The sequence below is a fragment of the Lichenostomus cassidix genome, chromosome 15, assembly GCF_008360975.1.
Source record: "Lichenostomus cassidix isolate B80296 chromosome 15, HeHo_3.0, whole genome shotgun sequence".
Taxonomy (NCBI): domain Eukaryota; kingdom Metazoa; phylum Chordata; class Aves; order Passeriformes; family Meliphagidae; genus Lichenostomus; species Lichenostomus cassidix.
In genome coordinates, this window is record NC_139496.1 from 1973771 (window position 1) to 1990762 (window position 16992).

Genomic DNA, 16992 nt, shown 5'->3' on the forward strand with positions numbered 1-16992 from the left:
TATAAAGGCAGGAGAATAATGTGGTCTATGTGAGCTTTTCTGGGATCATGCCAGTGCATCTTCACGTGAGCTACTGCAGTCTTGAGCCCCCCACCCACCCCTAAGCCTGGCAGCCAAGCACACCTCCGACCGTTCATGAATGGCTCTTGGGACAGGGAGGAGAAACACTGGCCTTCTCCATGGAGAAACATCCTGCTCCCCTCCCAGCTTTTCCCACTGAGCCCTCCCCACCCAAGAGCATCACAAATGAAGAGAGGGTTTTCTGGTTTTAAAGAATACATATGAACGCGCACATCTTTGTAGCACTGAGTTTTCTGGTGGCTCCTGGGCCAAGCAGAACTCCTGTGTACAACCTGGCACAGCATCCCACATCCAGCATCCTGCATCCAGTGTCATGCAAACCACATCCCTTCTGTGTGCTCACAGGGAGCAGTTTGGCAGCAAGGTGGGTGCTGCCAGGCTGGGCAGGCTCTATGCAGCATTGTGGATGGGGTTATTGAAAAAACAACCAAGCAAAGCGGTAGGATGAAGTTGGAGGGAGCTGTTGTGCATCCCACCACTCCAAACGGCCTCTGTGCTTCCGCTGTGATTGATTAAGGAGCCAGTGGATGAGTGCTGCTGGTGTGGGAGCATCCTCTGGGTGCAGCCCCTCTCTCTGCTGAGCAGCTGGAAGCAGTGCTGGCCATGCCAAGGGGTGGTGCGGGTGCTGCTGGCCCTGGTCCCATGGCAGGGCTGAGGCCTCTTGGCTCTGGTGCTTCTCTCCAGCAATGGCCAGAGTCCAGCACCACCCCTCCCCATCCTCCCCTCCTTCCCAGACAGGAGAAAACCTCCCAGTAAGGGAGAGTGAGGCCAGCAGGGCTGTCCTCCTCCAGTTTAACATTAACCCAACCGAAAGCAGTGGCTTGTACTGACTTCCCAGCAGCAAAGGAGCAAGTCGTCTTGGGAACGACTTTTCCATCCCGGCTCCTCGCTGAGTCAGCTCCTATCTCTCTTGTCAAACAGTTACCAGCTTCCAGGAATATTAAACATTAAACAGGCGTCCCGCAGCTCCCGGGCCACTCCTCTTATCCGGTGTGGTGATGAGGCGCGGGCGATAGCAGAGCCTGCTGGCATGGGAAGGCTGCAGCTGACGCTGGCACCGAGTGCTTCCAAACCCAGGAGCACCCACAGGGTTGATCCTCAGCTGGCTCAGAGCCTTTGGCACCGCCGTGTTCCCACTGGGGAGTCGGTGCCCTTCCCGGCCATAGCTTTGCTCCCTTGCCTTCCCCGTGGGCCGAGGGCTGCTGGCCCGCAGGCGTTCCTGCAGCCGCGCTGCCGCAGCGTGACTCGCGCTGAGCAGGACCAGGCTGCCGCGTGAGCCGCCCCGTCACCGCATCACCCGATGCTCGCCCACCCACCCAGCACCAGCGGGGCGTGGGAGCTCTTCCCTGCGCTTGTGAAAGCATCAAGCTGTCCCCGGCATCTCCCAGAAGGGGACAGAGGGTGGCTGGGGTGTCCCCATGGTGAGAAAGGAAGGAGTTCAGAGTAGGGGCAGCCTTTTTTTGGTCCTCCTGCAGTTCACACTAGCAAAGACATGTCCAGGATTGAGGAGGCGCAGCCTTAACTCATCCAAGCTGAAGGAGGCAGCTGGTTGTCTGTGGTTCCATGCAGCGAGTGCTGCAGGAGGGCTGCTGCAAGCACAGCCAGGATGTGGTTCAGCAGGAGGTCACGCCAGATGGGGACATGTGAGGGAGGCCATGCACAGCTGCCACTGCAGACCTGCAGCACGGACAGGAGACACCTGCACCGACCATCCCTGTCCTGCACGTCCCATTGCTGGCTCAGCCATAGGTGCAGGGACTATGCCAGGCCAGCACCATGTTGGAGTCATGTTTGGCTGGGCCCTGTGTCAGTATGTTGGATCATCTGGAAGTAAAACTAGTCCCCATCCCTGTCGGTGGCAGGAGAAATAGTATGGGAAATGAGGTGTCCTGGTACCAAAGCTTTGTGCCTGGGAGGGGACGTTTCCACACTGCTGAGGCTCAGCTGTGAGGCTGCTGACCCCTTCCTGCTCTGTTTTCCCATCCTTCCCAATGCCATCAGCCATCTTAAGGCACTGGTGGTTGGGTTGGGGAGGCACTGGGTTGGCAGCAGGTGGATAAGAGATGCCGAGAGTTGTTCATATGGTGATTTCCAGAGCAAAGCACCCAACAGACATCCCATTGTCTGGCGCAAGATCTGCTGGGAGGGACGTAATAAATTAGGCAATTTGCATATTGATGAATTTAATACTGTATTTGGCTTCCGAAGCATCAGGATCCTGGAGGGCTTCAGGAAACCTGAAGATCTTGAGGGTGCTTAAAGGGACTTTAAGAGTGCTTAAATGTACCTCTTCAAACACCAATGAGTGCACGAAGCAGCTGCTGGGGTTGCAGTTCCATAGCTCAGCCTGTCGTGAAGGTCTCGGGAACAAGTGCTGGGTGTCCTTGTCCCCAGCCCTGTGTCTCAGCAGACTTTGGAGCATTGCACCCTTCCAGGAGTGTGGCTTCACAACACCTATGTGGCTCCACAGGCAGACATCACTGGGATTATTTGAGGAGCAGTTCAAATTTGCTTCCCCTTGGTTGGTCTCCCCTGGATGCCTAACCGTGGTCCCAGTGTGGAGGTGGATCCCCTTCCCCTGTGATGCCAGGCACTGTGCAGAGCTGGGGCTGGGGCAGTCCCAGCACCATGAGTTTATCCCCCACACATGGCCCCGCCACGCTTGTTTATTCATCCAAGGGTGAGCATGGAATGACCTTGAAATTTATAGGCTGAAGAGAGCACTGAAATAACAGCTAAAGTAAACAAATCAAGCTGTAAAGCTTGAAAACTATGAACCAGCTTCAACAAATTGGAGTCAGGAGGGAGAGAAGGCAGAGATGGCCCGGACAGACATTGTTCCTGGGATCTCAGCATAAGCTCAGGAGCTGGACACACGGAGGGTCTGACCCATGGGCTTTGCACACCTCCATCCCACCCCATTGTGGTGGCACTGTGGGATGCCCACCATGCACAGGGGCTCTGCACGGCTGGCTGAGTGTCTACCAGGCAGCCCGAACTGCCAAGGGGAAGAGCAAGTGGTGAGGGTGCAGGGCTGCACAGCTGCTGAGTACCAAATCCCATCCAAATCCAGCCTCTCATCTTTCAAGTGACCCAAGTGCCCCAGTTGCCTGCACGTGGTGGCTTGCCCTGGCTTTAGCACCTTGATAAAAGACAGTCCTTGAAGAAGAGTGTGAGGCTGATCCCCAGCGCCAGACAAGTACTTCATGTGAGCTCTGGAGGGGATAGCATGATGTCCAGATGAAACCTGAACTGGTCACCTTTCTCCATAATGCCCAGCTCTGGAGTCTGTTCTCCTTCAGGTTTATTCCAGACAACAGCAGGTTTGCTAGAAATAGCGCAGGGATGAGGGAAAGTGGGCTCAAGAGCCTCTTGAGCCAGACATAAGGGTCTTGTATGAGCACGTAGTCCCGTGGGGGTTGTCTCTGAGCCCAGATTGCCAGCAGTGAGCAGCGATCCAGCACACTCCTGTCTGATGCAGAGGATGTCCTCTAGGTTTGGCAGCACAAAACAGGGGTGCAGGATGTGGGGGAGCTGTGGGCCATAGAGCCTGGGCATGGCTGACGTGCATGTTTTGGTTCCAGGTTGCTGTCCCCCCGGCCCAGCCTGCTCAACACCCCCAGTGACACCAGGCTCAACTCCTCGCCGCAGAAGCCACTGGACCTGAAACAGCTGAAGCAGAGAGCTGCTGCCATCCCTCCCATTGTGAGTACCCACTGGGGAGGGCTGGGAGCACAGCCTGTACCTCGTGCATGTTCTCCCACTGGGCTCTGTGGTGTGCGTCAGGGTTGCAAGGATGTGCTCATCCCTGGGGATGGCCTCTGGTCCACAGGGAGCTGTGCCTGGGCGGTGTGAGCCCCAGCCAGCCAAGGTGCTCCCTTGTGTAGAGCATGTTCCCAGCTGCTGGAGCAACTCTGCCAGCAGCGTTTGGATGTCTCTTGAGTTCTTTTATCAGAAAATCGTGGGAGGTCTGGACAGAAAAAGCTTCTCATTGCCACATGACTGCTTGCCTCCCATTGCTTTAAAAAGAGAGAGTGCACCTTCCCAGCCCTGCATTTCATCTCGTGCTGAAGGATATCACCTTCCTCACCCAGAAGTTTTATTGGGTCCCCCTTTTTGGCTACCTGGTAGCCATGTATTGAAAGTACTGGTTCAGTGGGTTGGGCTGTGAGAAGAAGCATCCTGTTATCTCCAGGGTCAGCACCGGAGGAGCAGTGACACAGGGTGGGCAGGGAGGAAATCCCTGCTTTGGGTTTTCCATGCTCAGGGAGCACCCATTCCTGATGCTCTTCCAGTTTCCCATATTGCCACTTAAGATGTGGCTGCACTAATGTAACTTCTGGCAAAAGCTACAAGTACATAACTACAGATCAGAGGTTTTGAACAAGTCTGACTCTTTCCTCTAGTATCACCAGCACAGAGCTGATACTCTTTGTCGAGGGCTTTTTTAATCCTCTGTGGCTAGTGAGCTTTGAAGCCCTGTTTGGTCTCTGGTAAGGCTTGCTGTGATAGTGTGGGGCAGAGGCTTCTCACAACTCCTGATGTCTTCAAGATCATTATGGATGTCAGCAGCACCTGATGAGTGTCAATTCTTACCACTTTGCAGATTTCCGAAGGTTTCTCAGAGGGGATACTGCAGAGTGGAAGCACGAAGCCTCAGGTGCCTCCCCACGCCTTGGCTCTGTACCAGCAGCAGATCACAAAAGCCCACGAGTCTGCCCGCGAGGACATGGCCCCGAGCAAGCTCTCCCAATCCCAGCAGCAGCAGGCTGAGAAGGAGCAGCAGCAGCCCAGCAGCAGTCCCAGGGGGAAGAGCCGGAGCCCCGCTGTTGGTGACAAGGAAGGTAGGGCTGTGTGCGTGTCGCTGCGTGTTTATCCGCCCGGGCTGTGCAGCTGTGCGCAGCCAGCAGCTTTCCCCCTCTTAGGTGAAAGCTTGTTTCGACCCCTGAAAGCTCTTTAATAGCATCTTGAGGCAGGACGAGAGAGGCATGGCTAATTTCCCATGTTCATTAGACAGTACATCATGTCTCATTGAGCCCACAGCAAACACCGGGCACTGTGGAGCGCCAAGGAGGTGAAGATTGCCTTTATTAGTGCCTGCCATTCACCAGAGAGCAGAGGGGCCTGGAGGCATGCCAAGGCTCTGGGTACAATGGCTCTTTTCTACCTTGCTGGCTTTCTATAAAGAATGCTTTTAATGCACAGCAGGGACCATTATTTCATTTAAAATCAATGCTAATACTGTGACTTGGAGTCCAAAGGTTCCTGTAAAGAATCCCAGTGCTTTCTCCCCGGAATAGCTCTGATGTGGTTTGGCTGCCTAATGAGCAATTCAGAGGTTCCCACCGTAGAGCATCTGAAACATTATTAGCTTGAGCACCTGGGGATCAAGGTTAAGGAGAGACGGGAAGTCCTGATGAGACCATCCTCTAAATGTGTTTTTAATCTGAGTGTTAGAGTCTGTTCCAGTTCAAGGTCTGTGTCCCTCCCCCCATAGCCAGCCTGTGGCTCAGTTGTTAAGGAAGATGAGATGCTGTCACCAGTGGCACAGTCAGGAGCAGGGAAGTTGGGCTTGGGTGGGTACAATGTCCACCAGTGCTGGATCCTGCACAGGAATGGGTGCAGCTGCAAAATTCACTTGCTTGTGCATGGAAGAGGAGGGTGGATAGGACTGTACCGAGGAGGCACTGAACTTGGGCTGTGATCTTTGCTGGAAAATCACTGCACTAGTTCATCCTCCGGCAGCCAGGACTGTAGCAGCCTGCTCTCCAGTGTCCAGGCCCAGGTAGTTATTCCTCAAGCTGTCATGTCCCTCTGGACAGAAGGATGTGCTTGCAAGAAGAGTTGGTTGCTGGCACTTGGCCACAGCTTTTTCAAACAGTAAATAGCACCATGTGTGCATCACACCTTCATGATGTTTTGCATATAAGCAAGGAAGGTGACTGCTCACCTTGAAAGAAAGGGAGTTTCCCCTAAGTCGTGCTGTTGCCACCCGTGAAGTCCCATTTCCAGATGATCTTATCCTGCTGTGCTCCTGTTTGCCCAGGTGGAACAGTTTCCCTCTGGCTCTTCCCCCTGCTGTGGCAGGTAATCAGGTTTGATCTCCTGTGCCGTAATCCTGTGCAGATCTGATGCTGCACTGCTCAGCTTCCTTGTGAGCTGGGTGCCATGGCCAGCATTCCAGCCCAGAGCTCTGCATCACCCGTGTCCCAGAGCTGCAGCTCCAGCTTCCTCCTGGCCACAGGAGGATGAGGAGATGAGGCAGATCAGTGTGTGTAAGATGCAAAGCAGGGTTTAGGGGTTGGAGTCAACCATGCCACTCTGCAACCCACTGGCACCGTTATCAAATACAAGGATCTGTTATCCAGGTGGATCTTTTGTTGCTTTGTTCTCTGCAAAGCACTAATGATGTGAAGCACTTTATTCTCTCTTCTGTAAAGCTCTGAATCTTTCATGTTAATGAAACTAATTATGCATCCCTATATCCCTGCGAATGTCTCAGCAGGTCTTGGGCTCCAGCTGTGTGCTCTCCAAGTCCTGTGTGGCTCTGCATCTGTGCTTGGTGCCACAGTGGGTCTGGAATACATGTGGATCCCAGGGAGACATAGGCTGGTCTGCTCTGGTCATGATGGGAATGCATTTCCCTTTTGAAAACCAGCAGGTTTGTGATGAGTCACCTCGAGGGGAGAAATCAACTCCCCCAAAGCCCTGATTTCAGTACAAGTATGGACTCAGGCACCGTCCCAGTGCTGTCTTTGCCTCTTGGAACACATCCTGGCTGTGGGTCAGGGGTTAGAAGGGAGATAGCCAGATAGTCCTGGCAAATCTGTGTGGATCCCTTCCCTCCCCTGCTCTCCGAGGCATCCCAGTGAAGTGGCAAGCATCCAGCCTGCAGACATCATGCTGCCACATGGCTTGGAATTAAAAGGCAGAGTCCAGCACAGCCTGCAGAGCTGCTCTGGGGAGCAGCCCTGTGCCACCTCTCAGCAAGGGGCTGACTCCACCAGAGCAGGTACTCCTGTTCCTCCCCAGCTCGATAAGAGAGCTTGAACTCCTACAACGGCTCCGGAGATCAACATCCTTCACACCGCTCTGGAGCCGCTTCAAAGCCAAGTCTTGCACGCATCCTGGCCGAGGCGTTGGCTGCCTCGCAGCCGCTGGCTGGGGCTCTATCGGCTTGGAGGGTGGCCAGCCAGCCATACCTTCCTGAGCACTGCCTTCCCTTCCCTGCCTTCCAAGAGGAGCTGCTAATCACAGGCTGGGCAGAGGCAGGCAGCCCTGCCTGGATCTCACCGACAGGCAGACGGATCCCTTTCCCCGTTGCCGAGTTGCCGTCGGGCATATCTCTGGTTATCGCTGGGCGGTTGGAGCGCCAGCGGTATGTTTTGTGTTGATTTAGTTGTGTTTCATTTGGCCTTTGTAGGCGATGGGGAGCCAAGAGCATTAATTTGGATGACGGATCATATAAACTCTGACTCCTTCGCTCCCATTCCAGGGACTTGATAAACGGTAATAGGAACTCTCTCTTCCCCGTGTAAGTGCTATTTTATCAAAAGCTGGCTGAGTTATAGCCACCCTCTAATGCAGGGGCAATTAGGAACTGGCCACATTTCACAGGCTGGAGAGGCTCGCAGGGGAGGGGACAGCTCCCACGGGGAGGGGAGGAGGATGAGGCTCTCCGAGAGCCATCCAGGGTGCACACAGCCTTGGCTGACAGTGCCTTGGCGTCAGGGAGCATCTTCAGCTGGGACATCCCAGCACTGATTGCCCCCACACAAGCAGAGCTGAATGGGGCCGAGCTGAAAGGGAGATGATTGAGGAGTGTGGAAATGCCAGGGATCATCAGAGTGGAGGATGTGCCTGGATTCTCCTCTATTGGCAGGATGAAGGGATCCTCTTTGGGATCCCACGTGGGGAGAGAAGAGGCCCCAGCCAGGGTCTGGCTCCACTAGGCTGCAGAGGTGTGAGTGCCTGCACACTTCTGTGTGCCCAGAATGGATTTCTTCTCTCACCGAAGCAGACAAGAATAATCTCCCAGCTTCTGAGTACACTGAGCATTAATAACGATAATGCAGTAAAGCCTCATTAAATTGGGCCTCTGATAATCTACTTGCCCTATTATTAGGCTTAGCAGGATTCAGGCATCTATTTTTATCAAAAATTGATGGTTAAAGGCTGGGTTCATTTGTGATTGCTATTGTTTACTGCCCAGTTTCTAATTTCTGGTCAATGCGAATGTTACACAGGTGGATCTGGGGAAGAAGGGCAGTGCAAAATGAAGTGTTTATTGATTACAAGCAAATCCTACCAAACCTGCCTCTAATCCATCCAGAAAAGGCTGTCTCATCCATCTGCTTAGCCAAGCATGAGGATGCACTTGGCATAGAGCTGGTGCAGATGAAGCCTCTCTTTTCCTCAGCATCTTTCAGCACATGGCAGGGTTCAGGTATTCCCAGCACAGCTCCTCCATCATTAAGCTCTTCTTGGGCTCCCATCAGCCTTTTTTATAGCCACAATGGATCCAGCCTGGTTTCCAGGATGCCCTGAACCAGGTAATTTCAGGAAGCTTTCCTGCCCTCAGCCCCTGTACCTCACAGAGGACCAGTGAGCTTCCCTCATTTCCCTGATTTGGTTGTTCCACAGAGCCAATCTCCATTTTCGTTTGCCTTTGACAGTCTCATGCAGCGTGCTTGTCCCAGGTGTTCAGAGAACATCAGTGTGTTATTCCCTCGCTGTCTGACAAACTGATGCTGTTATTTCTCACCCCTTCCCACAGCCTACAAATGATTTCCAGCCAGGAGCCATCCTTTGAGAGCGGCTGAGCTTTCACATCTCCATGTGATGTGGGGCTGAGCCTGTCCCTGCTGTGCTGGCATGGCAGTGGTCCTGGCAGTGGCCTGGGGCTCTGCAGGCACTCTCTGCCCAGCTGCACCCCACAGTGTAGTCACCAGCGAGCTTGTGCCCTCTGGATGTCCCCCATGCACCAGAAATTGCTGCTTCTTGGCTTTACCCTCAGAGCTGGAGTTGGCACAGCATCATTAATCGTCCAGCCCTGCCATGCTGGGATGATGTGGAGCTCTGTGCACAGGCAGGAGCTGCCCAGGAACAATTCACTTGTGGCCAAGCCCTGGCAGGGAGCTGGACTCTGCACCCGGCTGCATGCCAAATGCCATCTCTCCTGGGTGAGGTGGGATGGCACCAGGTCCACAGAGCTCCCTGCTGACAGTGAGCACCAGCAGAGCCACCAACACAGAACCACACTTTAAACATCTGAGTGAAATAAATGCTGTCAAATCCAGACAGTCACACTGAGCTTTTTCCTGTTAGTTTGGTTTGGGGAGTTCAGCCCTCACCTCATGGCCAGGTCAGACTGAACTGAAGCCATTTCCTGTGCTTGGAGCTGGCTCTGGCTTCCCTGCCATGCTCACAGGGACCTCTCACCCATGTTGGCCACTGACCACACGGTTTCTTTGTGTGTCCCTTGCAGAAAAGTCCGTGCATTTCTCAGCCATCGCAGAGGCTCAGAAGCTGAGCGCAGAGTCAATGGCTGCCTCCTGCTGGCCCCCTGTCCTGTCCTACCCCCGGGATGTGATCAAAACTTCTCCCCAGGCGGAGCCCCACTTGTTCCAGTATAACCCACCAGGCAAGTAAAACCCACTGGCTGCATGGCATGTACCTCCTCTGCCTGACCTGGGACTGAGCACAGGGGCTGTGCTTGCAGCCTGTATCACAGGTTGGGCTATTTAAATGTCCTAGGGTGGTCAGCTGTGTCTCCCACCTCTGGCTGGGGCTGGTTTAGGGATGTGGTTTGTCACAGAGCAGTGTTGGTGCAAAGTCAGGTGGGTTTTATCCCTCGCTGTGCTGTCTTCTCTGGCTGGAGGGCAGATGGATTGGGTGCAGCTCATCCTCTGGCTGCAGAGGGGACAAGGCAGTAATTTAAACTATTCCAGTCCTTTCCAAAATGACCATGTGACTTGGAGCCTGGTGCAGGCTCACAGCTGACCAGGTCACTGTGTCCAGCCCCTGCTCTCTCCCGTGCCCCTTTGCTCTCTGATGGCTGCAGCTGCTCTGCCTGCCCTGGGTCTCACTAACATTTGTGTTTTCCTCACAGGACACCCCATCCCACTAAACCTGCATGAGAGCTCTCGCTCAGGGCTGCAGAGACTAGCCAGCATCTCCAACCCTCCTCCCCTCATCTCCTCCACCAAGCACCCCTCCGTGCTGGAGAGATCCGTCGGATCCATTTCCCAGGTAGGGTATTGATGGGTGTGAGAGGTGGAGACACCTCACAGGTAACTCACAGGTTGCTCTTGACCTCTCCTCTTGCCCCACAGGGAATGCCCATCCAGCTCCACACACCCTACAGCCCCGAGCACACCAAGGTCCCCATCGGTTCCATCACCATGGGCCTGCCACTAACCATGGATCCCAAGAAACTGGGTAAGGAATTGAGAGGCGAGTTGTTTCTCACATGCTCAGAGAGCAGCAGGGAGAGAGCTTGCCAGCAGCACAGGACACAGCAAGGGAGCACAGAGAGAACTACTAAGAGGATGAAAGGATTAGTCCATCAGGAGAGCAGAGACACAGGGAGCTAAATTTGTGCAGTATAGGAAAGCAACAACTCGGTCAGGGACGTTTCCCAGCCTATAAATACCCTCCAGCTAATACTGTGATCGAAGGAAGGAAATATATTGTTGCTCCCCAGGCTGGTAGGATAAAGAGTAAATGGCCTGAAGTGAAAAAAGAAAGTGTTTAGTCTGCAGATTTGGAAGCTTTTCTTAACAGCAGGAGGGAATGGGTGAGGGATCAAGCCTGGGGAGGAGGGATATGAGCTCTGTTTCCCACTGTGTGTAGGTCCTGCTGTAAACCAGCACAGGGTTTTCAGTGTCAGCTCCAGTCCTGGTGTGGGGCAGTGCCTTTGCCAGGGCAAAAGATCTGGCTTTTCTCAATGGCATTTGAGTAGTCACCACCCTGGGGAAGTCCATCCCAAACAGCTGGGAATGGGAAAGGTGCCGAGAAGGTGCCACCTCATGGCTGTGGCCCCACGTCCTGCACCTGTACTGATACATGGTTAATGTTTTCCAGTGCCTTTTCCTGGAGTAAAGCAGGAACAACTTTCTCCTAGAAGCCAGGCCAGCCAGCCAGAAAGTCTGGTTCTGCAGCCATCCCAGGAGGGCTCCATCCTGCGGGGTGAGGACCTGGAGTGGGAGGCACGTGCCCCAGCTGTGGGAAGGGAGGGATGCTGGCACTGCCAAGCCTGGTGAATGTCACACTGGCTGCAGCTGCCCAGTGATCTCAGGTTTGATTTCTGAAGCTGTGCCCAGCCAAAGGGGTCTCTTTGTCCCTTTTCTCTGCACCCCAAGTCACAGCCTCAGGCATTGATTCTGGTGAAGGTTTTGTGTTAAAGGGGCACCTGAAAATCTGTTGCTTAAGAACAAAGCAAGACCTGTTTAAATTACATTAATTGGTATTTTCATGCTCTTCTCTGTTGCTGCTGCAGCTGGACAAGGGCCCCATTTTGGTTAAATACAGCCCTCACGGGTTTCTTTCCCATTAGCCAGGCAGAAGAAAATAAATGTAAAGGTGTCACTTTTTAGCGCAAACTCTGGTTTATGAACCCCCCAGCGAGGCAGTCAGGAGCCTGAGTGTGGTGGGCTGGCTCCAGCCCAGGACAGATCTGTGTGAATGAACTGAAGCCACCCTGAGCTCTATCTCACCACAGATCTGCTCTGATCACATCAGGAGAAGCTGAGCCAGGCTGTGCTTTCTCCCAGGCTCATAAATCTGCCCAGCCCCTCCACAAAGACAGCAGGGAGCTGATAGCCTCAAAATATTTATCTTTTACCTCCAGTTCTGCAAGGCATGGGATTGAACAGCAACATCTCTTGGAGTGTATCCCCCCCAGTACCCCAGCTTGCTAGGGACTGGGTCAAATCCTGCATAGGTTTTGTGCAAATCCAGCCCCAGCTCACAGGCTGTGTGTCCTACAGGTACTTCCCTCAGCTCTGCCTCGGGAGGAAGCATCACCAAAGGAACACCCACGTCCAGACCCCCTCCAGAGTCACCCATCACCTACCGAGGGTCCATCACACATGTAAGTCCCTTGTCTCCCACGAGTTTTGCTTCCTGGCTGCTGGCAGCTGCAGGTTGTGGTGCTGGACACAGGCACTGGGGGTTTGTGGGATTCTCTGGCTGTGCAGCACAGGCCTGTGGAGCAGCTCTGTGATGCTCCCACCCCATGGAGCCCCTCAGAGGGGTCTGCAAACAGCCTCCACTCAGGATGGCATGAGTGGAGACTGCAGAAGAGCAGAGCCCAACAAACAGCAATGCAGCCTTTAACACGTTTAAACCCTGCTTTGCTTTTTGTACTTATCAAGAACAGAGGCAAAAGCAGCTGTAAATGACTTTGGGAAAATCATCTTGCCAGGGCAAGGAAGTGGAGCTGAGCAAAAGAGTTATAGGTGAAGGGCCCAGGCCAGGTGGAGGAGGGAGGAGGCTGTGAAGGGCACCTAAGGTAGTGAGGGCTTCTGCCAGGGCTGAGTGTGCTGTGCTGGGGGTCCTGCCCAAAGGCTCTTCAGCAGGAAGATACTTTGGCCTTAATCTCCACCATCCATCTTCAGAAGAGCAGCTGGCAAGCGGGCGATAGTTTCTTGCAGTGTGAGTTATTGCTCATCTGGTAACAGAGCAGAGAGCATTAAAAAAAAATATCTGTTTCTCGTGGGGATTTTATCTGGCCATCATTCAGGTATTTAAAGACACTCAGGCTCCAGTTTTTGCCTGCCTTCTTCAAGGAGGATGGCTACGTTTGCTTTGGCACTGGGGACCTGATCCCGAATCCTGGCCCAGAGCAAAGGCTTAGCTTGCCTGGTGCCCTGTGTCCAACAACTGCCAGGAGTGGGTGCTCAGGGACTGAAAATAACCCATCAGAGCTCCATCCGCTCAGATGCTCCTGCAGCAGCTATGGGCAGCAATGGGTGGAAGTGAAGGACCTTGAGCACCATGTGCCAGTTCAGAAGACAGGCAGAGTTTGTTGAGACATAGTTTTACATCCAGCTAGTGAATCCAGCCAGCTAATGAATCCATCCAGATCTCTTTGTTTGGCTTGGGATTAAGGTCCCAAGCCTGGACCCAGGGCATTGCCTGGCTCTCCTGCTGGCCCAGCAGCCTGCATCCCTCTGCTCCTGCTGGAGAGAAGGAGCCCCCTGTTCTGGCAGCAGCTCCTGGTACCAGAGCTGATACTTGATCTCAGATTAGTCATCCAGTTCACAGGAAGCAGATCTTGAATATATGCTCTCTGCTCTGAAGCCATCTGTCATCGCTTGCTTTCACATCCCCTTGGAGCACGTCTGTGGAAGGGAGGTGACTTACCTGGGGCTGGGAGAGCCATTAGCAGTGCCTGGGTCTACTGCAAGGGTGAATGACCAGAGCACTGAACCCAGGTGCTGGCATGTCCTGGGTGTTGGGGACAGCTGGTACTCTGAGGGCTTGGTAAAGAGCAGGGGCATCCCCAGCAGGGTTGGGGAAAGAATGGTACAACCTGGGAGTAGCAGCAAAGCTGATGGGGGCATCATGTCCCCGAGGCTTCCCCCAGGCATCAGACCCCGGGCTTGCTGGGGTTAAATGAGCAGAGTAGACAGGTGTCAGTCAGGACTGTCACTCTGCCAGCATCACTGTGCCATCCCAGAGGTGGAGAAGGGGGACTGTCACCCCGTGGTGACTGTTCCCAGTTGGCATCGACAGGTCACAATGGCAGAAGGGTGTTAATCACCAACAACTCTTCAGGAACATCCAGTTCTTTGTGCCTTGAAGGGGATTCGGGGGGCAGGTGCTGTGAGCTGTGTCTGTGTGTGCCTGTGGTGGAGGAGAGGTTTCAGTTCACATGATTTGTGTGGGGAGCCCGATGCTGTTCCTGTTGGAGAGCTAAGGCAGGCTCTGCTCCCCGACCTGCTCCGGGACCGGTTTCGTTGTCGCCTGCCATCTCGCCTGGGCGCGCTGCCAGCCGCCAGCTCCTGCACGCAGGCAGCTTGCTGAAGGTCATGCTGCTGCCAGCAGATGTGCCTGGGTGGGCAGGACATCTCCGTGGCTCCTGTGCCAAGCTGGGGAAATAGGCTGCAGGGAAAAAGCTAACACTGGAGCAGTGCCTGCTGTCACTAAGGTGTCCCCAGGAGAGCAACAGCCCTGTTCCCCAAACCTGGGGAGGGGGAGCAGGCCAGGTAGCTTACTCCAAAACACGCAGGATGAGAACTGCTGAACTGCCTCATCCCAGGCATCTTCCCAGCAGCCTCACACAGATCACGTACCTTTTTACCGCTCCTCGTTATCATTCTCATCAATAATTAAGCCGCGAGTCCCTCGCTGTTGGCTGCGCCAGGAAGCGGAGGCCGGCTGTGCTCCCTGCGCTCAGCTTCCCGCGAGGAACAGCCTGTCCCTGCGCGGCGCTTGCTTAATTGGTTGTGACACTGTTAAATATGGATCTTGGTGGCTTTCCAAGGGCACCCCGGCAGAAGTGCTGTACAAAGGAACCATTACCAGGATAATCGGAGAAGACAGCCCCAGCAGAGCAGAGAAGGCGAGGGAGGATGCCGTGCCCAAAGGACATGTCATCTATGAAGGGAAGAAAGGCCACGTGCTGTCCTACGAGGGTAAGTCCTAATCCTCTGCCTTTTTAGGGCAGATGCCAGGGGTTTGTGCCACTGTGGCTGGGACTTGGGAGCTATTTGAGGAAAGGCTGACAAAGTACAACGGGCCAGCCTCATGTCTTTGCTTGCAGTGTTTCTCTCTTCCCACCCTGGTGTCCTGTGTCCCATGTGGTTATCTTGCCTTAGAGACAGTTTGCTGGCAGGCAGGGTTGCAATGCTTTTGGCTGGCTTTGGGAAACAGGGAAGAGGAGAGGACCAGATGGGAAGGTATTACCGTCTTCCCTAGTATCCTGTGCTGATTGAAAACATGAGAGCATCCCCAAATTCTTGGGCCAAGGTGGACCTGCAAGATGGAGGCAAGTCAGGCCATTTGGCATAAAGGTTTATTTGTACATCAGATTCTCACCTGCATTGACTTGGGCACTGTGAGGCTTTTCCAGCATAGGGCTGCCCTGCAGGAATCCTGGAGCCATCCTCAGTATCTGGTGAGCTTTGCTAGAGCTGTTGGAGGTGGTGAAGCCATTCCTGCATGCCACAAGGAGCCTGTCTAGGGATGTGTTGGCTGCTGCTGCACCCCCACAGCACAGGAACGCCTTTCCTCGGTAAACGCCGGCGGTGTCTCACTGCCTTAGTGGTACCAGCAGGTGGTCACCAGCTGCTCCTGCCTCCTCTGCGCCTGCTCAGCCCATCACAGCACTGGCCATCAAAGCTGCTCTGCGTGTCCCAGTGCCTCCCGTTGGAGATAAGCAGATGTTCCTCTCCAGTGAGGCTGGAAACAACTTTCCTTGCCTTTCACGGTGTGCTGAGTTGGGCACCTCTGTTCAGGTCAGGCCGTGGGGACAACTCTCAGGCTCCAGCTGATGTCACCTTTGTGTGCATCCTGGGATCACAGGGCCCTTTCAAGATAGGGCTCTGTGCTGTGCCTCTCGCCTGCCACATGGAAGCTGGCTCATAGCATGTCCCCCCGGGCCCACTGTCAACTCTAGCCCAGATAAGAAGTGTCACCGTGGATGACTTGTGTCTGGATGCCCTTTGGGACAGTTGGCAAGGCTTGGACCAGGCAGGACGCAGGAAGTGTTTCAGGACTTGTTTGTGCAAGAAGCTATTTTAATCACCTCTGCCTGGGCTGGGGGTCAAACGAGGCTGATCTCAAAAATGGCACCATCAGGGAGAGATGGGGAGGGCTCCCAGCAGTGAGGGAGCTGGGATTCTGCTCCATGCCATGAAGGAGAGCTGCAGACCAAACTCTTCCTTGTTATTTGTGGCAGCCCGAGTTTCCTTGGCTGCAGCCTGTGTCCGTCACATCTCATGCTACCCCCCATGGACACGGATGAGGAATTAATTCCTTCCTCTCCCCAGCAGCCTTTTACATGCTTGATAGCATTTAGCACATCCCAAGTGATCCACAAGCTGCTGCAGCCTCTCCAGCCCTGCCTCTGTCCTTCCCCCCATACAGCCTCGCGAGGCTGAGCAGCCCAGGAGCAGAGGAGTTAAAAAAAAAAATTAAATAAGAAAACTGAAACTGTTGGTGATTATGAATTTTGGCAAGCAGAAAAAAAATTGCAAATTCTTTAGTGTCATGAGGGTGCTTAAAATAAAAGAGCTGTAATGAGACGAGATCCTGTAGCATGTGTGAGCTGAATTGTGCTAGATTGGTTATTCTCATCCTGCATATGATTGCTGATGGCTGCTGCAAGGCGAGGGACGTGGGTTTGGAATGGTTTTCTTTCTGTTTAGTCTCTCTTCTCCCTCACGCCCTCCCCCTGCTTCCCGGTGGTACAAAGGGTGCCTGGGAGCACGTCCCCTCCTGCAGGAGGGCTGGTGGCAGCAGATGTGCTGTGATGACAGGGTGCAGGCACATCGCCCGCGTGGTGCTTGGCGGATTCTGAATGTCACCCCCGGATTTCTCCTGTCAAATGGAGATGAAGCAAAGGCTCAGGCACGGACCCCCTCTTGTTTCCCCACACACAGCCCCAAACACTTTGTGGATTGAGTGGGTGCTGATTGCGGAAACCAACAGTGGGTGTGAAGTTGTAATAATCCCATTTTATTAATTACTGGTTTTGCCGAGGAGGAGTTTTGTTCCTGATTGTCCACAATAGAATGAATGTTTTTAACTTCCCTGCTTTCTCTAATTGTACAACCACCTTCTCTGCCCACGAAGAGGAGGATCGGGGCACTGGTGATCCTTGGCAAGGGCAGCCTGGCTTGGGATGATGGGCAGAGGCATTTCATCTCCTAGCTGGCATCCTGTTTGGAGCTCATGGCATAA

General features: G+C 53.9%; 1 protein-coding gene across 14 annotated transcripts in view; it reads left to right on the top strand.

Moving 5' to 3' along the window:
* NCOR2 (nuclear receptor corepressor 2) overlaps window positions 1-16992 on the top strand; it is a 222112-nt gene that overhangs the window by 187266 nt on the left and 17854 nt on the right. For all 14 annotated transcript variants that reach the window (XM_085075391.1, XM_085075387.1, XM_085075396.1 and 11 more), the window contains 8 exons: window positions 3666-3786; window positions 4688-4925; window positions 9569-9724; window positions 10193-10332; window positions 10416-10521; window positions 11167-11271; window positions 12072-12175; window positions 14573-14723. In XM_085075391.1, the coding sequence (XP_084931517.1) occupies window positions 3666-3786; window positions 4688-4925; window positions 9569-9724; window positions 10193-10332; window positions 10416-10521; window positions 11167-11271; window positions 12072-12175; window positions 14573-14723 (1121 nt within the window). The remainder of the gene's footprint in view (window positions 1-3665; window positions 3787-4687; window positions 4926-9568; window positions 9725-10192; window positions 10333-10415; window positions 10522-11166; window positions 11272-12071; window positions 12176-14572; window positions 14724-16992) is intronic.